The sequence below is a fragment of the Ctenocephalides felis genome, unplaced genomic scaffold, assembly GCF_003426905.1.
Source record: "Ctenocephalides felis isolate EL2017-DRISC unplaced genomic scaffold, ASM342690v1 CF-g0.4_SCAFFOLD_01492, whole genome shotgun sequence".
NCBI lineage: Eukaryota > Metazoa > Arthropoda > Insecta > Siphonaptera > Pulicidae > Ctenocephalides > Ctenocephalides felis.
In genome coordinates this window covers 51,183,881-51,206,742 of record NW_020537646.1, presented here as the reverse complement: position 1 = coordinate 51,206,742, position 22,862 = coordinate 51,183,881, and the positions used below count along the sequence as shown (strand labels likewise).

Here is a 22,862-nt window from a genome sequence, read left to right as displayed (position 1 = left end):
TTTTGTTAACACAATCAAACTGGAAGTTTTATACACTTTCTATAGAAAACATGGTATAATCCAATCCAAGTTTTTTTTGGTCTTTCGACTTATTGATTACGTTTCGAGTTTTTCAGATTCTTCAGATAGAAAATAAATTATTTCTTTTTTGACCTGCTTTTTGAAAAGTTTCAAGTAACATTCGTTGAATTAAAGTAAATTTAATAAAAAGTATATATGTAGAGCAGGGCGAGGCACAATGGTCCAATTGACTTTGAGCAAATATAAACTATATGTGAAAACCATAACAATTATATCAAAACAAATAACAGATATCAAACGAACAATTATCTGAGTTCAATAAACTGCCTTCTACTTCATCAATTTTCTACATTGATGAAGTAGAAGTAGTGCTTTTTTGATGTCTTCCAAAGTTTGTTATCTAGACCTTTTTACCCTATAGGCGGGGTAACTTGAAACGGGAGGTGGCAAAAGGTTTAAAGCCTTATTATAGTTTTAAAGATAATTTACAAAATAATTACATTTTTAACTAATGCTAAAAAACTACCGCAACGGAAGAAAATACTTTATTATGGATTTTCAAAGATTACCGTTTATCTCCCCCATTTCAAAGATTACCGTTTTCAAATCAAGGTTATAGCTGGTTATACATCTTTACTCTACTTTCAAATATTGTTGTTAAACAATGCTTAACTTTACTGATTTTGACACATCGGTGGTGGACCTTTTTAATCCTGGACCTTCATATATTACTATCTATTCTGCGATAAATTCTGGGAAATTATAACTGGAAAAATGTTATTTGACAAAATGTCCATTTGATCGATACCAATTTTAGGTTCTGAATTTAAATAACATAAATAAAAAATAATATGACCTAGAAATGTTTTATGAATACCAATGAGTATATAATTATACAAATGAGATCTTTCAGAGCACCATGTTTGAGAAAAATATGCCAAAAAGTGCATTTTCATATTAACATATCAAAAAAGTTTATATTTTGAGTCTTAGTAACACTTGCGGCCCGTTTACTAACGTTTTTGTATATAAATAAAACTACAACAAAACTACTTACTACAAATTAATCATAATAAATAATATTCAAGTAAAATATCCTATTAAACGTAATTGAACATCATCTGTCAAAAACGTTTGACATTTCACGTATTAGCCACCGTCCATTATTTTATTTAAATGACGCTTCTACAAAAATTTTCAAATTAAAAATGTGAAGTTCTACGCGATTTTGAAATAATATCTCACCTTTCCGACCATCTCTGGATTGGCACGAATTTTTCAAGACTAAGACTGGCCAAATCGGTTAAGCCATTTTCGAGTTTTACCGAATCATTTGATCGAGAGCTCCATTTTCATATATAAGATTAGTTAAAATTAATAGTTAAATTATTTATTTCAATAAGTCTATAAGTCTATAAGCGAACTTTATAATTATAGCTAGATTTTTTTTATTGTTTGAACAGCAATCAGAACTCTCACTTATATGTTCTATAAGCTGTTTGTTAATTTTAATTTGAAAATTTGCTTTATTTGTATAAATACATACATTGATTTTTACATAAAGATACAAATGTATACACCTATTCTGGGAATATCATTATACTATCATAATATAATATTGTTTGCATATATATATAATTGTTTCAATTAGCTTATATAAGTATGAAAAGAGCTATTAAAAACATACTGCTGTTTGTTAAGGACTTATGACTACTTATGTATTTCATGAGAGGCAATGCATCGATTTACCATTCTCTTATGTGTGGGGTATTTTTGATATTAGCTCTTATGTCTAATAGTTAGCATATGATTGGATGTTGCAGCTATGTCCACGAAGGACGATATCCACTTCGAATTATATTGTGATCTATAACCCCAAGTGGAAATTTGACATCAAAGCTGCCTGATGTGGTTGCTGCTAGCCCACGCTCTAACCGATATCGCCACCGCTGGCCCATAGCTAGAAATGAAATTAAAATTCGAATCATTTTCGATTTTCGAAAAATTAACTTTTTTTTAAATTAAAAAAAATGAAATTTTAAAATTAAAAAAAAATCTCCTTTCTAAAAACTAATCATTTCTTAACACTGTCAACACGAGCAAATATTTTTAGATTCTCAAAAACTGCTATTTTTTTGCACTTTTTTGCATCTTATCAGCGCGTCCCCTCGTGAATACGAACCAAATCTTTTTGAATCATTCTGATCGGATTCTCTGTTTTCCCAAAAATTCATTTTCAGCACTATTTGCTCTGTGTCTCTGAACCTGTATTTGCCAAGCCAATCAACAAGAATCGAATGTTTTTTTAATCGATCTAATCGGGTTTCTCGAAAACTGAATTCGTGCACTTTTTGCTCTATATCTCTGAAACGGCTCGACCTGTCTTTGCTGAAAACGAATCAAGTCTTCCTGTCAGTGCGAATCGAATGTTATTTAAATCGTTCAAATCGGTTAATCCGTATATCTAGAAAACGCAGATTTGAAAAATAGTATATACACATTCATTTTATCTAATTGTAAGGTATGCCAAAAGGTTTTCAAACATTTGAAACTTAAAGATATGCAAACATTTTTATTTTCGATTTTTGGATAAGTATAAGTTATTACGGTAAGTTAAAAAATACGATAAAAATTCATTTTTATATTTGTATACTCTTAACTTTTTCACAATATTAATTTGTGCTGAATATCGATCATGATACTTTTAGTCTTATTTTATAATAAATACATATTCTCTCTAAGTTTTATGACATTATAAGCGTACAACTCTATTTAAAGAAACATTCAAACATACATTCTTATGTTGAACTTATGTTCGTGGCACCGCGTATATAGGCGTGTCGCCGCTTCAACTGGGCGTGGTGGTTGTGTTAGTGGGGTCCTTGATATTTTCCTTGGGCTGGGGAACTCCTTCCGTAAACCCCGAGATGGCTCAGTAGTGGGGTTAACGGCTCTGCGTTGCATTAGATAGTCGCTTTTATCACTGCGCTTTTCTTACGTTGCGTGTTGGTTGAAAAGAAACGAAATTTAACAAAATGCGGGCGTGCTCGAGTGAACAACTTGTTTTTGGATTTCATAACATCCTTATATTTGCTACATAGAAAACCATTGCTAAGATGGTCATGCATTGATCATGCTAAGATATGGCGTGTACTGTTTCATATATTCGTTTATATTTGTTTTTTCTTTTTTTATATAAAATATTGCTTTGCAATTACGGTAAAACTGCTAGGTTTTAAATTTCAATGAAAATGGTGACATATGACATTATTATTTTTTCGTTTTTATTAATTTGAAAGATTTTGTTTGTTACATTTTTTATGCATTACTCTACATTTACTCTACATTAGGCATTTTTCATCTTCTTCAAGATCTAATAATAACACCTGGTGTTTGAATATTTTCTTAACTGTTTAAATTTTTTTATCTTTAATACATTACTCTACATTATGCTATTTTTCATCTTCTTCAAGATCTAATAATAACACCTGGTGTTTGAATATTTTCTTAACTGTTTAAATTTTTTATCTTTAATCTTAAAAATTATTTGATACATGATATGGAAGATAACAACGTATATAATTACCACTCTAACATTTCCTGAAAAGGATTTTGCCAAATATTTTCCTTGTCATGTTTTTTTTTATGAATCTATTACAAATTTATTTTATAAAATATTATTTGTGTGAAAACCGGAAAATCATACTACAACGAGATAAAAAAAGGAAACTAGTTTTCGAGAATATATTAACGAATCTTGTATGGGTACTATAGAGGTGACCATGCGTCCCGGTTTGGCCGGTTCAATTCCACATTTCCATCTTGTGTCCCGGATTGTCTAAAAGCAATATTTGCCTCGGATTTATCTTTTTCTCCGGATTGTTCCGTTTTTTTAATATTAGTAAGTAATTTAATAAAAATTACGAAAATTGAATAGAATTTTATACTAGGCTAGAAACCGAAAAAACTTAGATAAAAAAATATAAGATATAATATAATATCATAGATAAAAAGCATTACATACATTCTTTTTTTTTTCATTGAATTGTTAATGCCGTCCCGGTTTGATTTGAAAAAAAATGGTAACCTTAATACGGTATATATATATATATATTTATATATATATATATATATAATATATATATATATATATATATATTTTTCTAGTTTTAATACAAAAAAAAGATTTTATATTTTTAATTACCATTAAGTTTCTAACGTAATTATCACATTAATTAAATAGTTGTTTAAAATTATTTTAATTAATCAATTTTGTTTTATTTAGAGATGTAGAAAATGCTGTTGGGATGTAAACTGTGCTCTATTTGTTCAATTCATATAATTCATTAATTTTCGTTGTTTTGATGAAGCGCCCCTCCTTTTAGCGATTACTTCTCGGACCAGCAATATTCATAAGAAATTGCTGTTTTCTGAATATATTTTTCCAATTGTAATTATAGATGTGATATATTTTATATAATAACGCATATATGTATATCATTACTTATTCTTTACAAAAATCGAATTTCTAATTCTCATGAGTTCTGAACATTTTAAAATATTTAAAATACAAAACCTGTTACTTATAAAATAACATAACATAATTAGATATCAGTGAATCACAATATGATTTTGGGTATTGGCTTAAACTTTATTATAATGAACAATTCCCACAATTATTTTTTAATCTTCAACATTAATTTACTCTTATCACTGTGTGACTGGTAATTTGTACCACGCATCTTAAAGGCCATAAGAGCGCGCACTCGGATTTATTGAATCTCTGAATATTACGACCATTGAAAAAATAGCTCTGATACAGTCGTGAGAAACTCTGAAATTTATATAATATTGATATAATAAGCAAGGAATACTGAATTTTTAGTATTAATGTTTAAGATTTATAAAACAATGATGTAATAGTTATTTATTATAACAAATGAAACAATTTATATTGAATTATATAGATAAGTAGGTTTAATCTATTTATACTTAACTGTAATGCAGTGAAATGTTTGAATATTATATATATATATATATATATATATATATATATATATGATAAAATTGTTTCTTGGGCATCCATCCAGTAATTAAAAAAACAGTTTTATTGAAAAATGTTTTTATTTAGAGAAACATACGTTTCGGGTCTTGATTTGACCCATCTTCAGTGCTACAAATAAATATTTCAGGGATACAAATTAAAACAATATAAAAAAAATACATAATTACAGACAAAAATAAGTAGAACAATGTATATGAAAAGTATAATATGAAAAACAACCATAAAATAAAAACAAATGTAAAGAAACTCACCATACAAATAAGTTTTTAAAAAATAACACAAAAAAACACACAAAATTGAACTAAAAAATAATTAATTATGAAATAAAAAATTGGTAAGACGTCAAGTTATGAATTTTTTTTAAAAAAAATAGTAAAATTAAAATAAATATGAAAATTGAAAATTGAAGTTTTTTAAAGGGTATAACAAATTCAGAAAGAATTAATAAATAGCATTCCCGGTAAAGGTACAATATCACATTGTTTTTTTCTACCCAAAATAATGGCTTCAATAATGTTGCCTATAATTTTTATATATTTATACCATATTTTAACTGGCTTTTAGTAATTTTTATATCTAAATTACATTTTTCTCACTAATAAATTTATATACATTATTAGTTAAGTTTATATTTGAAGTGAATTAATTTGTCAAATCCTGTTCAACCTGCGATCAACAAAATTGCAGTAAATGGAGAGGAAAAAACCGTGTGTCGGAAATAGGCTAATCTTAATTTTAAATTCCGAAGTGAAAACAATTTGCACTCCGTCACCACCCACCGGATTGATTGAATTATAACTCTTTTAATTCTGATTTTATCAATACTTGCAATACACTATTTTAAAGGTAATTAAATGAGCTACAACTTTCTCTATCACAAATTTTACCGTAACTTCTCTTATTTTGAAATGGCAAAGGATTGAAGGACTCGAAAGACATTCTGGTTGTACACTATCAATATTTGTGTAACAGAAAAATAATAAAAAGCAATAATTGGTCAGTAAAAGACCTTGAATTTTCATTTATACATGGTCTGTTCAAAAAGTACCCGGAATTTTCGTTTTTTCAAAAAAATATTTATTTATTCGTCTACATTAATGTGGTCCCCTTCAAAGTAGTCCCCCCCAGATATAATACACTTATGCCAGCGTTTTTTCCAATTTTCGAAGCACCCTTGATATTCACTTTTTGATATGTCCTTGAGCACTCTCAGCGATTTTCTTCAATCGAGGAAAACCGCCGTCCTTTCATGGGTCTCTTCAACTTTGGGAATAGGAAAAAGTCACACGGAGCCATTACTGGTGAATTTTTGCACTTTGCAACACTTTATTTCATTTTTTACGCAAAATTTAATACAAATTCTTTGACTTTTCAATTCTTCCATTGTAAAAATCGCCGAGCTCAGAAAAACACGTCGAACCTTAGCGACTACCACAGACAAAGTAAACAGTGAATATAGCTGAAAATTTCATCATACTTTAGGGGTATGTATACCAACACAATAAAAAAAAAATTTTGACAATCAGACACTCCAGACCCGCGAAATTTAATTATTAGTAATTCCGGGTACTTTTTGAACAGACCTCGTATACCTTTATACGTATCTTGTATTTTTTTAAATAGATTTTTTTTCATGAAATCATGAGCTTTTTGGAAATCCTTTGCACTAAAGTTATGGTATTTTGTAGAATCCGTCAAGATCTTTTAAACCAAGTTGATTCCAGAGGGAATACGATTATTTTTAATTTTGGTGGAAATGGCACTCAAAAACTATTTGCTTTAAACGAAGAAAATATTGTATGCGTCTTTTATCTGCATGATAGCTCACTCATCTTACACGCAGAAGTACTAATTTTAAAGCTTATTTTGAGTACTATAAAACCCCATTTTCATATCTAGCTTAATATTGTTCTTAGAACAATTTATAGAACACCGATTTATTAGGATTTTGATTGATATAATTTTGTTCATTACATGATTTTCGTTTAAATGTATATTATTAGAGATAATTGCCAAAAACGATGAAAAACGCAAAAAACAACAAATTTTTAGTAGCCAGTAACTTGAAAAGTAATTTCTTTTTTGAAAATACATTATTAAAGATTTTTTTATTCTAATTAGTTCTTTTATCGATATCCGACGTTAGTTTGAAAGAGATACAATTAAACCACTGAAAAGAGATGTCATCCCCCCGGGAAGTGGCAAATGATTCTAAATTATTTTTACTTTTAATCTTGAGAGTAAGATGAACCTAATTCCAAAATTTCATGCAAATTGGAGCACATTAAAAATATTCAGACCCAAGATGCTCCATTGTCTTGAGTAAATATTTCGTATCCAATGCCAAACATATGAATTTTTGACACAATGAAGCTTCTAAATAATTGTTTGAATAAATAAATTATTTTTGTATCGTGATTTCGTAAAGTAAGGCAAAATACGACTGCATTTAAAAGTTAAAAAATAATAATTAGTCAAAATGAATTGAAGGCTAAGTTTTATGTGCGATCACTGACAGACGCATGCGCAGACTGCATCACCTGTCAGATGTTGACTGTATCTTATACTAAATCTTATATTGTTTTAATTTTTAGCACATCTCAGGTTGTTTTTGGCAATAATAATGTAGTCCTTACATTTTTCTTATTCATGATCATAAATATATTATATTTTAATATTGTCTTAGCCTATAAGTATATGGAAATGTTTGGCAAATGACAGTCGTCTTTTGGTTTTTAATGTCAAACTATGCCTTAAATATTTTCAAGGGCAAACAATGATAATTCCCGAACAAACTTCAGGAAGATTCATGAAAATCCGAATTATAGTTTAGGAGGATTAATGAAACTTACATTGTTACCGAAGAATTTTATATATAAGATAAGTAAGGTGACCATACGTGCCGGATTGGCCGGGACAGTCCCGGATTTCCACCTTTTGTCCCGGGTTTTTCTTAAAGCAATATTTGTCCCAGATTTTGATTTTTTGTTCCGGATGTCCCGGTTTTTCGAAAATTAATAGTTTAATTAACAAAAATTAAGAAAACAAGCTAACAGATGTTAATTTTTTCAAATTAATTATGAAGACAATTGAATAGAACATATAGATCGAAAAATATAAGATATAATATCCTAGATAAATCAGTATTGCATATAAAGCTCTTACTAAAAGTCATTTTTCTGTTGCACCCCATACAGTAATTAAACAATTTTTACACATATGGGTATGTGGATTATAATGCACTATGTTTGCGGGGTAAATAGTAGTATTGCATATAAAGCTCTTACTAAAAGTCATTTTTCTGTTGCACCCCATACAGTAATTAAACAATTTTTACACATATGGGTATGTGGATTATAATGCACTTTGTTTGCGGGGCAAAGAATCAAACGATTTCTATTCAGCAATAATGCTTGCAGTAGTCAATACTACATTCTTATCCCTGACAGATTTCATCTTAATACATGAATTGAAGATTTGAATTGGAGTATCATCAAAATCCCAGAGGAGTAAACTCCTTTTTAGCATTGCGCTTAGTCTTTTACTCATCGATTGAATTTTCCCTATCGGATAGTTTCTCAATGTGTTATCTTTCTGCCCATTTCTCAATGTGTCGTCTTTCTCCTGCATTTTCTTTTCTTACGCTCCATCCTTTTGCCTGACATATGACATCAAATCTTTTGTTATGCTGATATGCTAATTTAAATTTTCATGTACATTTGTGTTTCAAAACTTTGCTACGGTTGCTATAAATGAAATTAAAAAAAAAAAGAAATTTGTTGATACTTTTGAGAAATTAATATTAAATTTCAAAATTTTCAAACATTTTTCTCTAATGTTAGGCACATTAGTTTTTAACAATAAATAAATAATAGGGGTGAATTTAGATTTTATTTCTCACGATTACAATTATTACAAAATATAGTACTTATTGCAAAATACTCACTATTATACTAAGTATACTTCAGTTGCATGACTATAGGCTCATATTGAGCATTAACATGCAAAATTATTTGCAAAAAACAACCATTCTGCGATTCAAGTGTTGATATTTAAGTTGATTTCATTGGGGTTTTTGTTGAGACTGTGATGAGACTGTTAGTGAAGGTTTCAATAGTTTTCTTCTAAATAACAAATACGTTGCTTGAATTTTTATATTAACAAACATTATTAAGGAGCTTTAAGCACTTAAGCACATGCGATGAATTATATGTATAAGTGTATCATACACCCAAATTTCTATTATGAAACTGTGTTTTTAACTTCCCGAAGGAGAAGTTTATGTTTTCATCAAAAAATCCGAATTGCTAATTTTATGTTTTCTCGACGTTACAAGCCATTCTGAATCGAATGAGACCAAATTTGGAAAAAGTATATGTGTGTGTTTGTGTGTGTGTGTGTGTGTGAACACATTTTTTGCCGTAAATCGACTTTTTCTCAAAAATGGTTGGACCGATTTCAAAAATTTAAAAGCCATTAGATGTATCCCGATGAGGACTAGCGTTTCTAAGTTTTGTGCGACGATCGGCCGAGCCGTTTCTATGTAAATCGCAGAAAAGTGAAAAATTTTTCGTCCACGTTTTAGCCCGCAATTCTGAATCGATTTTGAAAATTCAAAAACTGTTCGAAACATATTGGTTGGGAATCGACCTGATTAGTTTTTGGTAAAGATCGGCTGGGCCGTTTTCTTGTAATAAGGTGTTAAAAAAATTTTTGGACGGTAGATACCATAGTCTTATAGATCATACTAAAATATTACGGTCCTACGACAAGTCGTTTAATTTAAAAAAATCGCCAAAGTTTGCAAAAAATAGTGTCGTTTTTTTGGCGTTTGTCAAAATTACAACTTTCATCGACGTTTGCTTAAAAACGCCTGAACCGATTTCAAAAATTTAAAAGCCAATCGATGTATTTTGATGTGGATTATTTTTTGTCAGTTTTGTGCAGCGACCGGCCGAGCCATTTCTTTGTAAATTGGAAAAAGGTGTTAAACTTTTCGTCCACATTTAAGCTCATACTACCGAATCGATCAAAAATGAAAAACTGTTCGAAAGATATCATTTGGGAATGATACTGATTAGTTTTAATTGAAAATCTATCGAGCTGTTTTCTTGTAATTCACTGTTGAAAAAAAAAATTAAGCCGATTTTTATGGAACTTTTTTTGGCGATATATATATCCTGGTCTAATAGAACTTACTGAATAATTACGGCCTTACGACAAATAGTTTAATTCTAAAAATTTATCAAAGTTTGGAAAAATGAGTAATTTTTTTGACGTTAAAATTAGACGATTTACTTGGTATAAGGATAGAGTGTTCGTTCGTTTAGTGTGTTTGTTCGATAGAGAGTAATGAATCCACTCGGAATACTTTTAATCACTCATAAATTAATTTATTTTTATTGATTGAATCGATTATTTATTATACATATCGGGATGTTCATGTAATTTGCCTCAAGGCAAAATACCAATACCAACTAGTTTTATTTGTCAACACTTTTTAACTTCTTTTTCGAATAGGTGAGTTACTAGGATGCCATTTTTTAACACTTATTCGATAATTTCTACTGATATTTACGTCAAATAATTAAAATCGGTTTTTGGTATAGTCAGCATTAATACAAATATCGAATGATATAATGTATTTACTCTGTTTATTTTCATTATACTTTCGTCGCCAGCGATTTGCTTCAATTTCCGAAGCCGAAGATGAAGACATGGTTTTGTGCGTGGAGCTGCTGCGGGCACTGAATTGTACGCTGATCGTTGACCCGTCTCGTGATAACAGTTTGGCGCCAGAAATCAAAGAGAAACTATGCGACATAGTCGGGTGAGTCTTAATTCTAATCGAAATATTATTTTATTTATTGCTTTTCGTTTCAATCCTTTGCATTAGACTCGTTTTACTTATCATTCACTGTTTTCGTTTCGGTCAATGTTTTGGTGCACATAATGTTCTTTGATGATATGTAATATCTGATTCATTCTTCAAGATATGCATTCAACATGTGCGATCTGGTATGTACAGCTTATTCTTTTATTTATTACACTTTCGACGGTTGACATATATTAACGTTGTGTTAAATAGTATTTGAATTCAAACATGTAAATTACGTAGCTACGAAATAATTCATTTTATGGACATCTTAAATAACTTACTGAATTATGGGTTAACTAATAAATACAATATACATATATGAATGTATGTATATATATATATATATATATATATATATATCTTTTTATATACAAAAATTGAGCTCGATAAAATGATCCGCTAAAACTCGAAAACGGCTAGACTAATTTGGGCAGTCTTAGTCTTGAAAAATTCGTGCTAATCAGTAGGTCTGAAAGGTGAGATATTATTTCAAAATTGCACAGAAACTTTATATGTTTAATTTGAATTTTTTTTGAAAAAATGAATTTGCGAATTTTTCTATTCAACATACTTATTTATAGAGTATCTTTTCACAAATTAGTAAACGAAAGCAAAACGAGGCCGATTCTGCCGTGAAATAGACCAATGTTATGGTAAGGCTATGCTACGTAGAAGTTTTCATACAAAATCGTACTAAATACCGTCAAAAACCACGTGGTTGCTGTGCAGTTAGGCGTTTTAGATAGAAAACCTAACCTAGAAAACGCACAAATGTCCGAAAAATAATGTTATTATAACTGGACCTTTGCGTTATGGCTTGATAACATATAAGTTGCAGTTTATGTAAAACGCCTGATTTTGAAAACTGGAAAGTAACGTACACTTGCCATAACATTGACGGCAGAATTGGCCCATCTAAATCGTGCTTATAAGTGTGACGCTTTGACACTATACATCGTTGTATAAAAACCTGGCAGGTTCTAAATAGTTCTAATTACTACAAACATCATTTGAGCTGCGCTATATGGAAAGGGATTCAATTGAATTTTCTTTGAGGGAAGTCCTTCACATAATCCAAAAATCATGTACTTCAAGAATTATTGATATACCGCAGGATAAGCTATATACAGTAGCGGCGCTAGGCGTCGGCGGTGTCGACGATCGCCGACGGCCTCGCACCTCAAGCGGCCTCGCAAGAGGCCCCGGAAAAATTTTGGTTATTTAAAATTTAGTTTTTCATCTTTATTTAGTTTTTTTTATACTGATGTGCGAGTAAAAAAGGTGATTAGTGGTTTACGGGCACTGTCATTTTACTCTCTTATCTCTTATGGACACTAAACAACTTCGCACGAGACGGTTAATTCTCTGGTTGTTTATATTTGTGTGTTTCTTATGCGAGCATAATGTAAATCATTATTCAATTTGGGTATACCAATGAGTAGTTATGTTAACGTATCCAAACACAAACAGTAGCTAAATATATATTCGAGGAATAAAATTAATCAATACTCAATAAAAATTGATCAATGAGAAATAACAATTGTTTTGAATATTTTGAAATAAATATGCGAAATATAAATACTGTTAATTTCAAACTAATCATTGTTTCACGCCGTCAACACAAACGAAGTTCGAAAAAGTTCTTTGAAAAACTGCATCACCAAATTGATAACCTTTTAAACTTTTTTTGCATTTCCGAAACCGCTGTACCTGCCTTTGCCAATTTATCAAAACTAATCGAATGTTTTTTGAATTATTTAAATCGCACTTGATCCGCACTGCTATCGTCGACAAAAATTAAAGATTTTTAAAAAATCCGTCATTTCCACATTTCTGAACCGATTTTGAAAATTCAAAAACTGTTCGAAAGTTTTCTGTTGGCAATCGTGCTAATTAGGTTTTAGTAACGATAGTTTCTTCGTAATTAATTGTAAAATTAAAAAAAACTCTGTATAGAGATAAAAACTACTGTCTAAACTAACATAAATTTTATGGAACTACAATAAGTGAATAATTATAAAAATTTATTGTGCGGATTTGTGCACTCTAATTATTATGATTATTGAATTTTTATTCTAATTAATAAATGAGTTATTGATGAAGATCGGTGGTTTCCAATCATTTTCATTCAGAAAGACTTGAACGGCCGAAAAATTATAAAATTAGCTAATCAAATAATTTGGCAAAAAAGTAACTTTTTCGGGATAATTATTTAATTTTCGTGTTTTTTTTAATATGTGTAGAGCGAACTTTTTTGCCGAAGATTTTGTTTATTTTAACTTGTGCAATTTACGTTACGGCCTTGGAAGTTTCAGCAATTTGCCTTGAGGCACGATGCCGTGCACCACTAGTCAACTTTAACTGGGAAAAAAGGGGGGCCTCGAAACGAATTTCGCCGACGCCCACGAATGGTCTAGCGCCGCCACTGGCTATATAAGTCGCAAAATAAATATTGTTTTTGATATCTTTACATTTATGGCCGCCTTAATTTCGTCATATCTCTGAAGACATTGCTGCACTTGTTTTTTTGTGAGTGCGCTATAATTTTTTTGTTTGGATATTTTTACTCGACAAATGTTGATTTTTTTAAAATCTCATTTGCAATTGAAACTTTTTGTTTAGAAATTTGATATGCAAAATTTACGAAAAAAATCTTCTAATTGTTGATTACAATAAAAACAGCATAACAAATTTCGGGTATTTATTCTGAATAACTAATTAACGCGAGTTATTGAGAAATTATATTGCTGCTAAAATTAGAACAAATAGTATTATACATGCTCAAGGACGTACATCAAATATGTGGACTTAAATGCCCTTCTTGCAAATAATGAGCATAATTATTTTTATCATACCGCCGTGCACATCTTTTAGAAAATGAGTATTTGTTTGTATAGAATCTTCTGTGCGAGGTTGGTCTTTATACTACTTGTGGCATAATAAAAAATGCTTCCTTTAAAATTACTCAGTTTATTTTGGATGTTACTTGTTTCACGGTTCAGAGTTATTTTTCATAGTTTTAACATAAATATAAGATGGCGAATACATAGTTTTATGGTAGGAGAACACTGTTGCCAACATCACTAATAGTAATGGCGGGACATTTGATTTACAAATATATATAACATTACATTTGACATTACATAAGAAAAATGTGACAAACAATTTTGTCCAACTTGTATGTATATTCATAATATATTACTAGTTATTAATTACTAATGAACACATACATGTTGGTGTATTATTGAATCATTATTTTTAATAATTGTAAATATTATTAGTACGCGTGATTTATACATATAAGTAATTATTTACGTTTGAGTTAATATATTAAAATTATTTTCGATGTATTGCATTTACTGTAAATGTAAATGATTTACATACCACATACCGCACTGTTCATTTGCATTAACTTTTACTTATCTTATTGTTAAACATTAAATTTTCATTGTCGTGAACATTGAAGAAAAATCAAGTAATTTTACTGAAATTAGAAGTAATTATTCTGTAATATAAACTGAATCTCAGATTATTAATTAAATCTGAATTATTGACTCTTCCAATATATGAATTAATTCTCAGGTTTTGTCTATATGCTTAACGCGAAATGAAATTTACTCTTTGTAATGATGTTATTCACCCTTCTTCATAACTTTAATTAATACATCAGATATTATAATGAAATTCTCTGCGCGTTTTAGAAATATTGCAAATATACTTGAATATTTCAAATATATTAATTGGCTGTTATGAATTTATCATTAATATTATTTCTGAATCATTCATGTCAATCATTTATTATTCTTTTTTTTTCTATCTTTTTTTTGGCATATTTTTATTTACATAGATACTCTTTAATACTCTTCTGATGATGTTTTATATTCACCAAAAGTAAATGAATTACCATTTTCAAAACGTTTTTAACTTGTTTCTTAAACTACATGTAATTATTTTAGTCATAGTTGTGTATTAAAAAGTTATCAGGCGTAATTGGTATACAATTAATTATGAATTCGTATAATTAATTATAGGTATTATTGACTTCACATTAGGTAAGTTATAGTATGTAATCGCAAAAAATCGAAAATGAATTTTTTTGCATATATCTTTATTAACTTCCCGTAGGGTAAGTTATTGTAATCGTCCAAAAACCGAAATTGAAAATTTTTGCATTTCTCTGACGTTTCTTCGACAGTTACGGAGATAAAGAGCAAAGAGTGCAGAAAATAGAAATCGAGTTTTTGAGAGAACGGAGCATCCGATTTGAATGATCTAAGAAACATTCAATTAGTAATGATTGGGAAAAGTGGTTATTAGTTTTTGGCAAAGGCAGGCCCAGCCATTTCGAAGATACAGCGTCCGATTTGAATGATTCAAAGAACTTTTTGCTTGTTTTAACAAAATAATTGATTTTCAGAAAAAAAAAATTTTGTCGAAAGTAATTCTCCTTCGGGAAGTTAACAAACACTGTCGATATAAGCATTTTATTTGAATCATTCTAATCGGATGCTTCGTTTTCGCAAAAATTCTATTCTTTGCACTTTTTTCTCCAAATCGACGAAACCGCTGAACCTGCTTTCGCAAAAATGTAATCAATTATTCACCCAATCAACACTAATTGAATTGTAATTTGTCATCAAAAACTGATTTGTTACTTTTTTGCATCTTTTGCCCCGTAACTTTGAAACGACCTTTGCGAAAAACTGAACAGCACGTCTTCCCACTGAGTACAAATTTTGTTTATTTTTCTATGGTTTATTTTAGCTAAAATTAAAATTAAAATCCGAAACACTTTCGATATTCAAAACAATTACCAAGATTTATAATGTTTAACCGCTAGGCTGGGCTTTTCAAAAAAAATTTAAAGCTTTTAAATATTTTGAATTTTGGTGGGGGAAATTACAGCAATTTGCCTTAAGACACGATGCTATGCACCATTAGCTTATATATTTAATATCGAGAAATGTTTTTTTTGTTATTTTAAGATGGACTATTTTTCTATTTATACCTTCATACTGGATTTTAAAGTTTGAAGTTTTACGCAATTCGTTCAATGCAAGCAAAGCGTTGGCCAAACTCTAAAGTCAATTTAGAAAACATTCCCTCATGACCGGAGCTCTGTTGAAATTGAATTCCCTTTAAGCGAGTGAAAAACAAGAAAAACTGCAAACCCGCACAAACTCTTAGTAGTTCTCAAATACGAATGACCATATTATTTCTTTTGTTGATTTATTTCTAAATTCATCATTCAGAATTAATATTTGTAGATATATTTTAATCACTTATTAAGTTCCCGTAGAGAAAGTTATAGTAGTCATCCGAAATTTGAAATTGAAAATTTTTGCATATTTTTACGTTTCTGAAGATTGTTTTACCTGATAAAATAAATGTATGTGTATGTATGGACACAATCTTTGGTCCGCGATTTTGGGCCCCGTATCTGCAAAACGGCTAGACCTGCTTTTGCCAAAAACTAATCAGCATGCCATCTTATCACTAGGAATCAAATGTTTTTGGAATTATTCAAATCGGTTGAATTTTGTTTTAACTTCCATGGGTTCCCTACCAAAATTCGTAATTTTTAAATATTAAACTGAAATGCGACTTCACGAGTTTGATATTTCGTTTCTAAAACAACTACGAAACGCGATTGCTTTGAATAAAAAATCAAAATTTTCAAAAAATTTAAAATTCCGACACGTGAAGTTCCTGCAATTTGTCTTAAGGCACGATGCCATACACACCAGTTAAATTTTAGATAAGCCAATATATTGAAATTTTCGAAACGGAAGTCAATAGCTAATTTGATTTTCTTAATTTAAATCTATAATATAAAAATTATAGCAAAATATATTGGTAAGCTCAACAACGCCTGGACCAATTTGGCCAATTCTTTTTTTTAAATACTCGTTGAAGTCCCAGGATGGTTCTTACGACGAGAAAAAATCGAATAATTGCCGGGAAAAGCCTAAAAACAACCCCTTTCTTTTCCACATACAAACGTTTTCTAATTAAACCGTAGAATCAATTTGAGTTTTAATTGTTTTGAGTATTGGTATTTTGCCTTGGGTCAAGTTACATGAACTTCCCGATTTGTTTAAATAATCGACTTAATCCATGATAGATAAATTAATTTATGAGTAGTTAAAAGTATTCAAAGTGGATTTATTACACATTATTGAAAATCGAACACCTCAACCCGACCGGAATATTTTTTAAAAGCACATTTTCAAAAATCAATAATTTTTATAATTGAGCCAGTTTTTTGTAGGACTTTAATTATTTAGTATGTTTGCATAGACCAAGTACTCTATCGTTATACCAAGTAAATCGTCTAATTTTAATTTTAACAAATGTCAAAAAAACTACTTATTTTCTCAAACTTTGATAATTTTTTAAAATTAAACTATTTGTCGTAAGGCTGTAATATTTCAGTAAGTTCTATAAGACCATGATATATATCGTCAAAAAAAGTTCCATGAAAATCGGCTTAAATTTTTTTTTCAACAGTTAATTATAAGAAAACGGCTCGGTAGATTTTCACCTAAAACTAATCAGTATCATTCCCAACTAATATCTTTCGAACAGTTTTTGATTTTTGAAAATCGCTTCGGTAGTATGAGCTTAAATGGAGAAACGATAATCCTCATCGAGATACATCAAATGGTTTTTAAATTTCTGAAATCGGTTCAGGCGTTTTTGAGCAAACGTCGATGAAAGTTCTAATTTTGACAAATGCCAAAAAGACCATACTAATTTTTGCAAACTTTGACGAATTTTTCAAGCTAAACTAGTTGTTGTAGGGCCGTAATATTTTTGTATGATCTAGAAGACTATGGTATCTACCGTCAAAAAAATAATTAAAAATCGTCGAAATTTTTTTTTTTTAAACTTTATTACAAGAAAACGGCCCGGCCGATCTCTAGCAAAAACTAATCAGCACGATTTTCAACCAATATCTTTCGAACGGTTTTTGTATTTTCAAAATCGATTCAGAATTGCGGGCTAAAACGTAGACGAAAATTTTTTCACTTTTCTGCGATTTATAAAGAAACGTACAAAACTGCCAAACAATAGTCCTCATCGAGATACATCGAATGGCTTTTAAATTTTTGAAATCGGTCCAGCCGTTTTTTGAGAAAACGTCGATTTACGGCAAAAAATCTTTTCACACACACACACACACCTACACACACACATACTTTTTTCAAATTTGGTCTCATTCGATTCAGAAAACTTTGAAACGTCGAGAAAACATAAAATTAGCGAGTCGGATTTTTTGATGAAAACATAAACTTCTCCTTCGGGAAGTTAATAAATAAGGTGAATTAGAGAATTTATAAAGGTAAACTGGTGGACGGGTAAAATGGTAGAGAGGAAAACTGGTGGATAGGCGAATATGTAGACAAATAAACAGGTTGACAAGTTAATTGGTAGACATGTAGAATGGAATGACAGGTAAATTTATAGGCCGATAAAATGGTAGATTGATAAAAGGGTTCATAGGTAAATTAGTAGACAAATTGTTGAATAGGTAAATTGTTGAACAGATAGTAGTAACGTTAAACTAAATGTAACAAATACACATCTTTGTTCAACTTTTTAATTTAAACTAAATCACGGCAAAGCGTGAACGGGTACAGCTAGTTTTATATAAATCATTTGTAATTAATACGAATGTGTAAATTGCAACAAGAGTTTATGATACTAAAAATGTTATTAAAATTTAGTACATATTTAATTTATAATTTGAAATAGTAGTATTTTATTACGAGATATGTAATTAACTAAAAATGTTATTAAAATTTCGTACATATTTTTATTTCGGTTATATATGAAGAAACGCTTTTGACTACACTGTGCTCCTTCTTATGTTTATAATTGGCTTTATTTTATACTGAATTTCAAACTGTTCCATATTACCATTTGGAAACATATATTTCGTATATGTGGCTCTTCCATTTATATTTCCTGCAATTCTTAATATATTTCAGTCTAATATTCCTAACATGAACCATTATTTATAATGTTTACGCGAAAGTTTCTTTTTTAATTTACGTTGGAAACAGAATTAGAATTATTTTTAATGAAAGTACATTGAAATACAAGAAATGTCTTAATTTGCTTTTTATGTTTTACCCAGATGAAAGAGTATTTTTCCCTAGTGCAAAGAAACGGAAAGAAAGCAATTAGGGGATAAAAAGAACAAATTTCTGTACACTTCAGAGTTGTTATCTAGGGTTTTCTAAAATAATTAAATTTGCAGTTGTAATTTAATTTTATTACCTCGTGAAATCTTCTCAGAAGACATTGCTTTTATTCTTATTGATACATTATTGTTGTTTTTTAAAAAGAATATTTTTTTAAAAAGATTTAAATTTGAAATTTATTTTATCTCTTACATTTTATTAGCTTCCCGAAAGAATTTCTGTCTTAGCTTGAATTAACGATTTGCTAATTTAATGTTTTCTCGACGTTTCTGTATCATTTAACATTAAAATTAGAATGCATGTATCATTGCATTACATTGCAATGCATGTATCATTTAACATTAAAATTAGAATGTGTATATCTTTGTTTGTGTGTTCTCTCAAAAGCGGCTAATTCTATTTCAAAAATTTAAAAGCCATTTCATGAAACTTTTCTATATGAGAATTTCGTTTATTAGTTATGCACGATCAAGTTTTCAAATCAAATCGTTTCCTTAGAATTTACAGAAAAGTGCAAAAAGTTTTCGTCAAACTCCATAATAAAATTTATGCATGACACCCTAAAGCGTACTCATATTTGTACAGGATCGAGCCGACCTTGGTATTTAAATGATCTACATTTTAGATCGTTTTGAGAAAAGCCTATATAGCAGTTTTTAACTTTCTACCTCGTCATTTGGCCAAGATTAAAATTTTGTGAAAGTATCTCCTTTTTGTTAAACTCATTTTTAGACGTAAACGTGAAAGATACCGAATTATATTATGACCTATTCACTCTTGTATCGACAAAATTAATTATAACTAGTGGGGCGGATGGCTTTTTAAAAAGATTTTTGAAAAAACATTTTTGAAAAAAAAATACTCTGAAAAAATTATATTTTTGAGGAACTATAAATTTTTAACAAAAATTTACTTTTTTTTGAAAAAAGAAAATATTTTGAAATATTTGGGAAATTCTGAATTTTTTTCAAAGCAATCGTACTGCTTTAACTGCATAGAGACAAAATATCGAAGCGCGTAAGCGCCGCGTCGCCGTCTAACGAATAAACATTGGTACGGAACCCATATAAATGTAAACAAAATTTATATTTATTTTTAAAATCTCTATAAAATATAATGATAATTTGATGTGCATATGTCTAATGATCATTTTTGACCGCCAAATGGCATTTTTTTTACTTTTTTTACTAGATCTCCGAAACCGCTAGACCTGCCTTCATGAAAATTTGATCAGTTTTTCATCTTGTTATACAAGTAAAATGTTTTTTGAATTATTCAAATCGGACGCTCCGTGTTCCCGAAATCGTCGACGAAAATTTGTATCCGCATACAGCATACACATACATACACGCATACAACTCGGTTCATTCCAATTTGATACCTCAGGGCACGGAAGTGCTATTTTCAATAAGAAACATATTTTTGGTATGTTTTCTAGTGAATATGGATATTACTACTGTATTTCACATTTCACGAAGCAGCAATGGCTTCCGCTATGTACCTTGTGATTTTGCGATAAAATTTAAAATTTTTCTCGGTTTGACCTGATCAACTTCTTACGAAGTATGGAATAATCAATCCGTAACAGAAATAAAATTTATTATGAGATCTTTAGTTGATTCGAAGCCTCTTCAAGAACTTTGTGCAAATATGCAATAACTTTGCTTGTCTTCCGCTTTTTCGCACTGCACTGTTTTCCTTAAAACTGTGCTATTTTAACACGTTGTGGTTGTGCCAAACCGCTACGCAGTGTAACAGTTAAACATTATGAATCTTGGTACGGAACCCATAGAAATGTAAACAATATTTGCATTTATTATTGAACTAGCTACAAAATATCTGATAATTTGATGTTTTTACTTTTTTCATTGGATCTCCAAAATCACTGGACATACCGTAAAATTTAAGCAGTTCTTCATTTCGTCAATATAAGTGAAATGTTTTTTGAATAATTCTGAACGAGAGGTGCATGGCATCTTGCCTTAAGGCAAATTACAGAAACTTCTCGTACCAAAAATTAATTTCAAAATTCAAAATTCAAATTTTTTCAGAACTTTGAACAAAATAGATATTTGAGAATTTTAATATTTTTGAAAGAAATGGACCTTTTTAAAAAATTTGAATTTTTTTATACTTTCAAATATTGAACTTTTGAAATTTTGAACTTTTTTTCAAAGTAATCGCGATAGAAACGAAATATCGAACCGCGTGAACGACGCGTCGCTGTCTAACGACGTACATCATTTGTACGGAACCAATGGAAATGTGAACAAATTTTGTTCTTATTATTGAAATATCTAATAATTTGATGTGCATATGTTTAATGATCATTTTTGTCCACCAAATGGATTTTTTTTTACTTTTTTTTTGTTGAATTTCCGAAACCGCTAGACCTGCCTTCCCATAAATTGCACTTGATCTTCATTTCGTCAATACAAATTAAACGTTTTTTCGAATCATTCAAATCAGATGCTCCTTTCTTTCAAAAATTGAAAGTAAAGTTACATAAAAATTCATTTTCGATTTTTTTGCGATTACTAAACCCTGCGGGAAGTTAATGATAGCATCAACTTAAATATATTGATTTTAAATAGCATATATTAATGGAACTTTTATAAATATTTTTATATTACAAACAACATATGATAAAAATATAACTTAAACTTATTAGATTTTATCAAATGTAAGTGTAGTTTTATTCTATTTTATGAGTCTCATTAATACATAGTTATATTTAATTATTGCATCACCCCGCATGGCTGTCAAAATTGTAATACACAGCACGTATTATTTTGAATTTTTGATGATTGGCTAGGTTAAACAGGCATATAGTAAATCGAGAATACCATATTAAATAATATGTCAATAATCAATGTGTCAAATTACGAGGGGGAGTAATAAATGGGATGTACATCAATAAAGAATATTGAGATTCAATGCAAACTAGATACAGATATCAAAATTTATTGATTGAAACTATGATATAGACTCCAATTTAAAATTGATTCATTGCAAATTGTTGATTTAGAAATTCAATTTTAGAAAAAATAAATCATCATGAATTCAGTTAAACTTGAAATCTACACGTTAATCAAACTACATGGATCTTTCAGATTTTCAATTTATTACGTAGAAGAAAACAATTAATAGTCATTCTATTTCTTTCTAATCATTGAACATTGAACAAATTTAATGTAATATTTTAATTAAATATTTTACACATTGTTAGAAAAAACAACTTTTTTCTTTTTATATAGATATTTAACCAGTAACTGATGCCCCTACTCATTGAGGGTAACAAATCACTTACTTCACTGGAATGGTAATGGTTTGGTAGAATAATATGAACAAAGCACATTATCATATAAGGGGGATGTTTAAAAATTGTTTGTAATGCTATTATTTTTATATATGATTAGAATGATGAATATTAATTTGATATGAATAATTATTTATGTTTATTATTTGACTGGCCTATCGACGATTGATATGCATGAAATTTTATAACTAAAAAATCTTAATAATTATTTATTGTCACTAAAGGTCTAAAATATTAGAACCATTTTTAATATAATTTCAAAATTATGGTAAATAAGTTTCTAGAAGAAAAAATGGTTTATTGTTTGTGCTGTAAAGTGTGTTGAAACCAAGGATGAAATAAATAGCAGCTCATGGAAGAACTTATCTA

General features: G+C 29.4%; 1 protein-coding gene across 1 annotated transcript in view; it reads left to right on the top strand.

Moving 5' to 3' along the window:
- The window catches only part of LOC113371358 (S phase cyclin A-associated protein in the endoplasmic reticulum), a 37,847-nt gene extending 15,300 nt beyond the window's left edge, over positions 1-22,547 (top strand). The window contains exons 20-21 of the mRNA XM_026611987.1: positions 10,768-10,916; positions 22,432-22,547. Coding sequence (XP_026467772.1) covers positions 10,768-10,916; positions 22,432-22,450 — 168 coding nt within the window. The 3' untranslated portion in view covers positions 22,451-22,547. The remainder of the gene's footprint in view (positions 1-10,767; positions 10,917-22,431) is intronic.
- Positions 22,548-22,862: the final 315 nt, after the last annotated feature.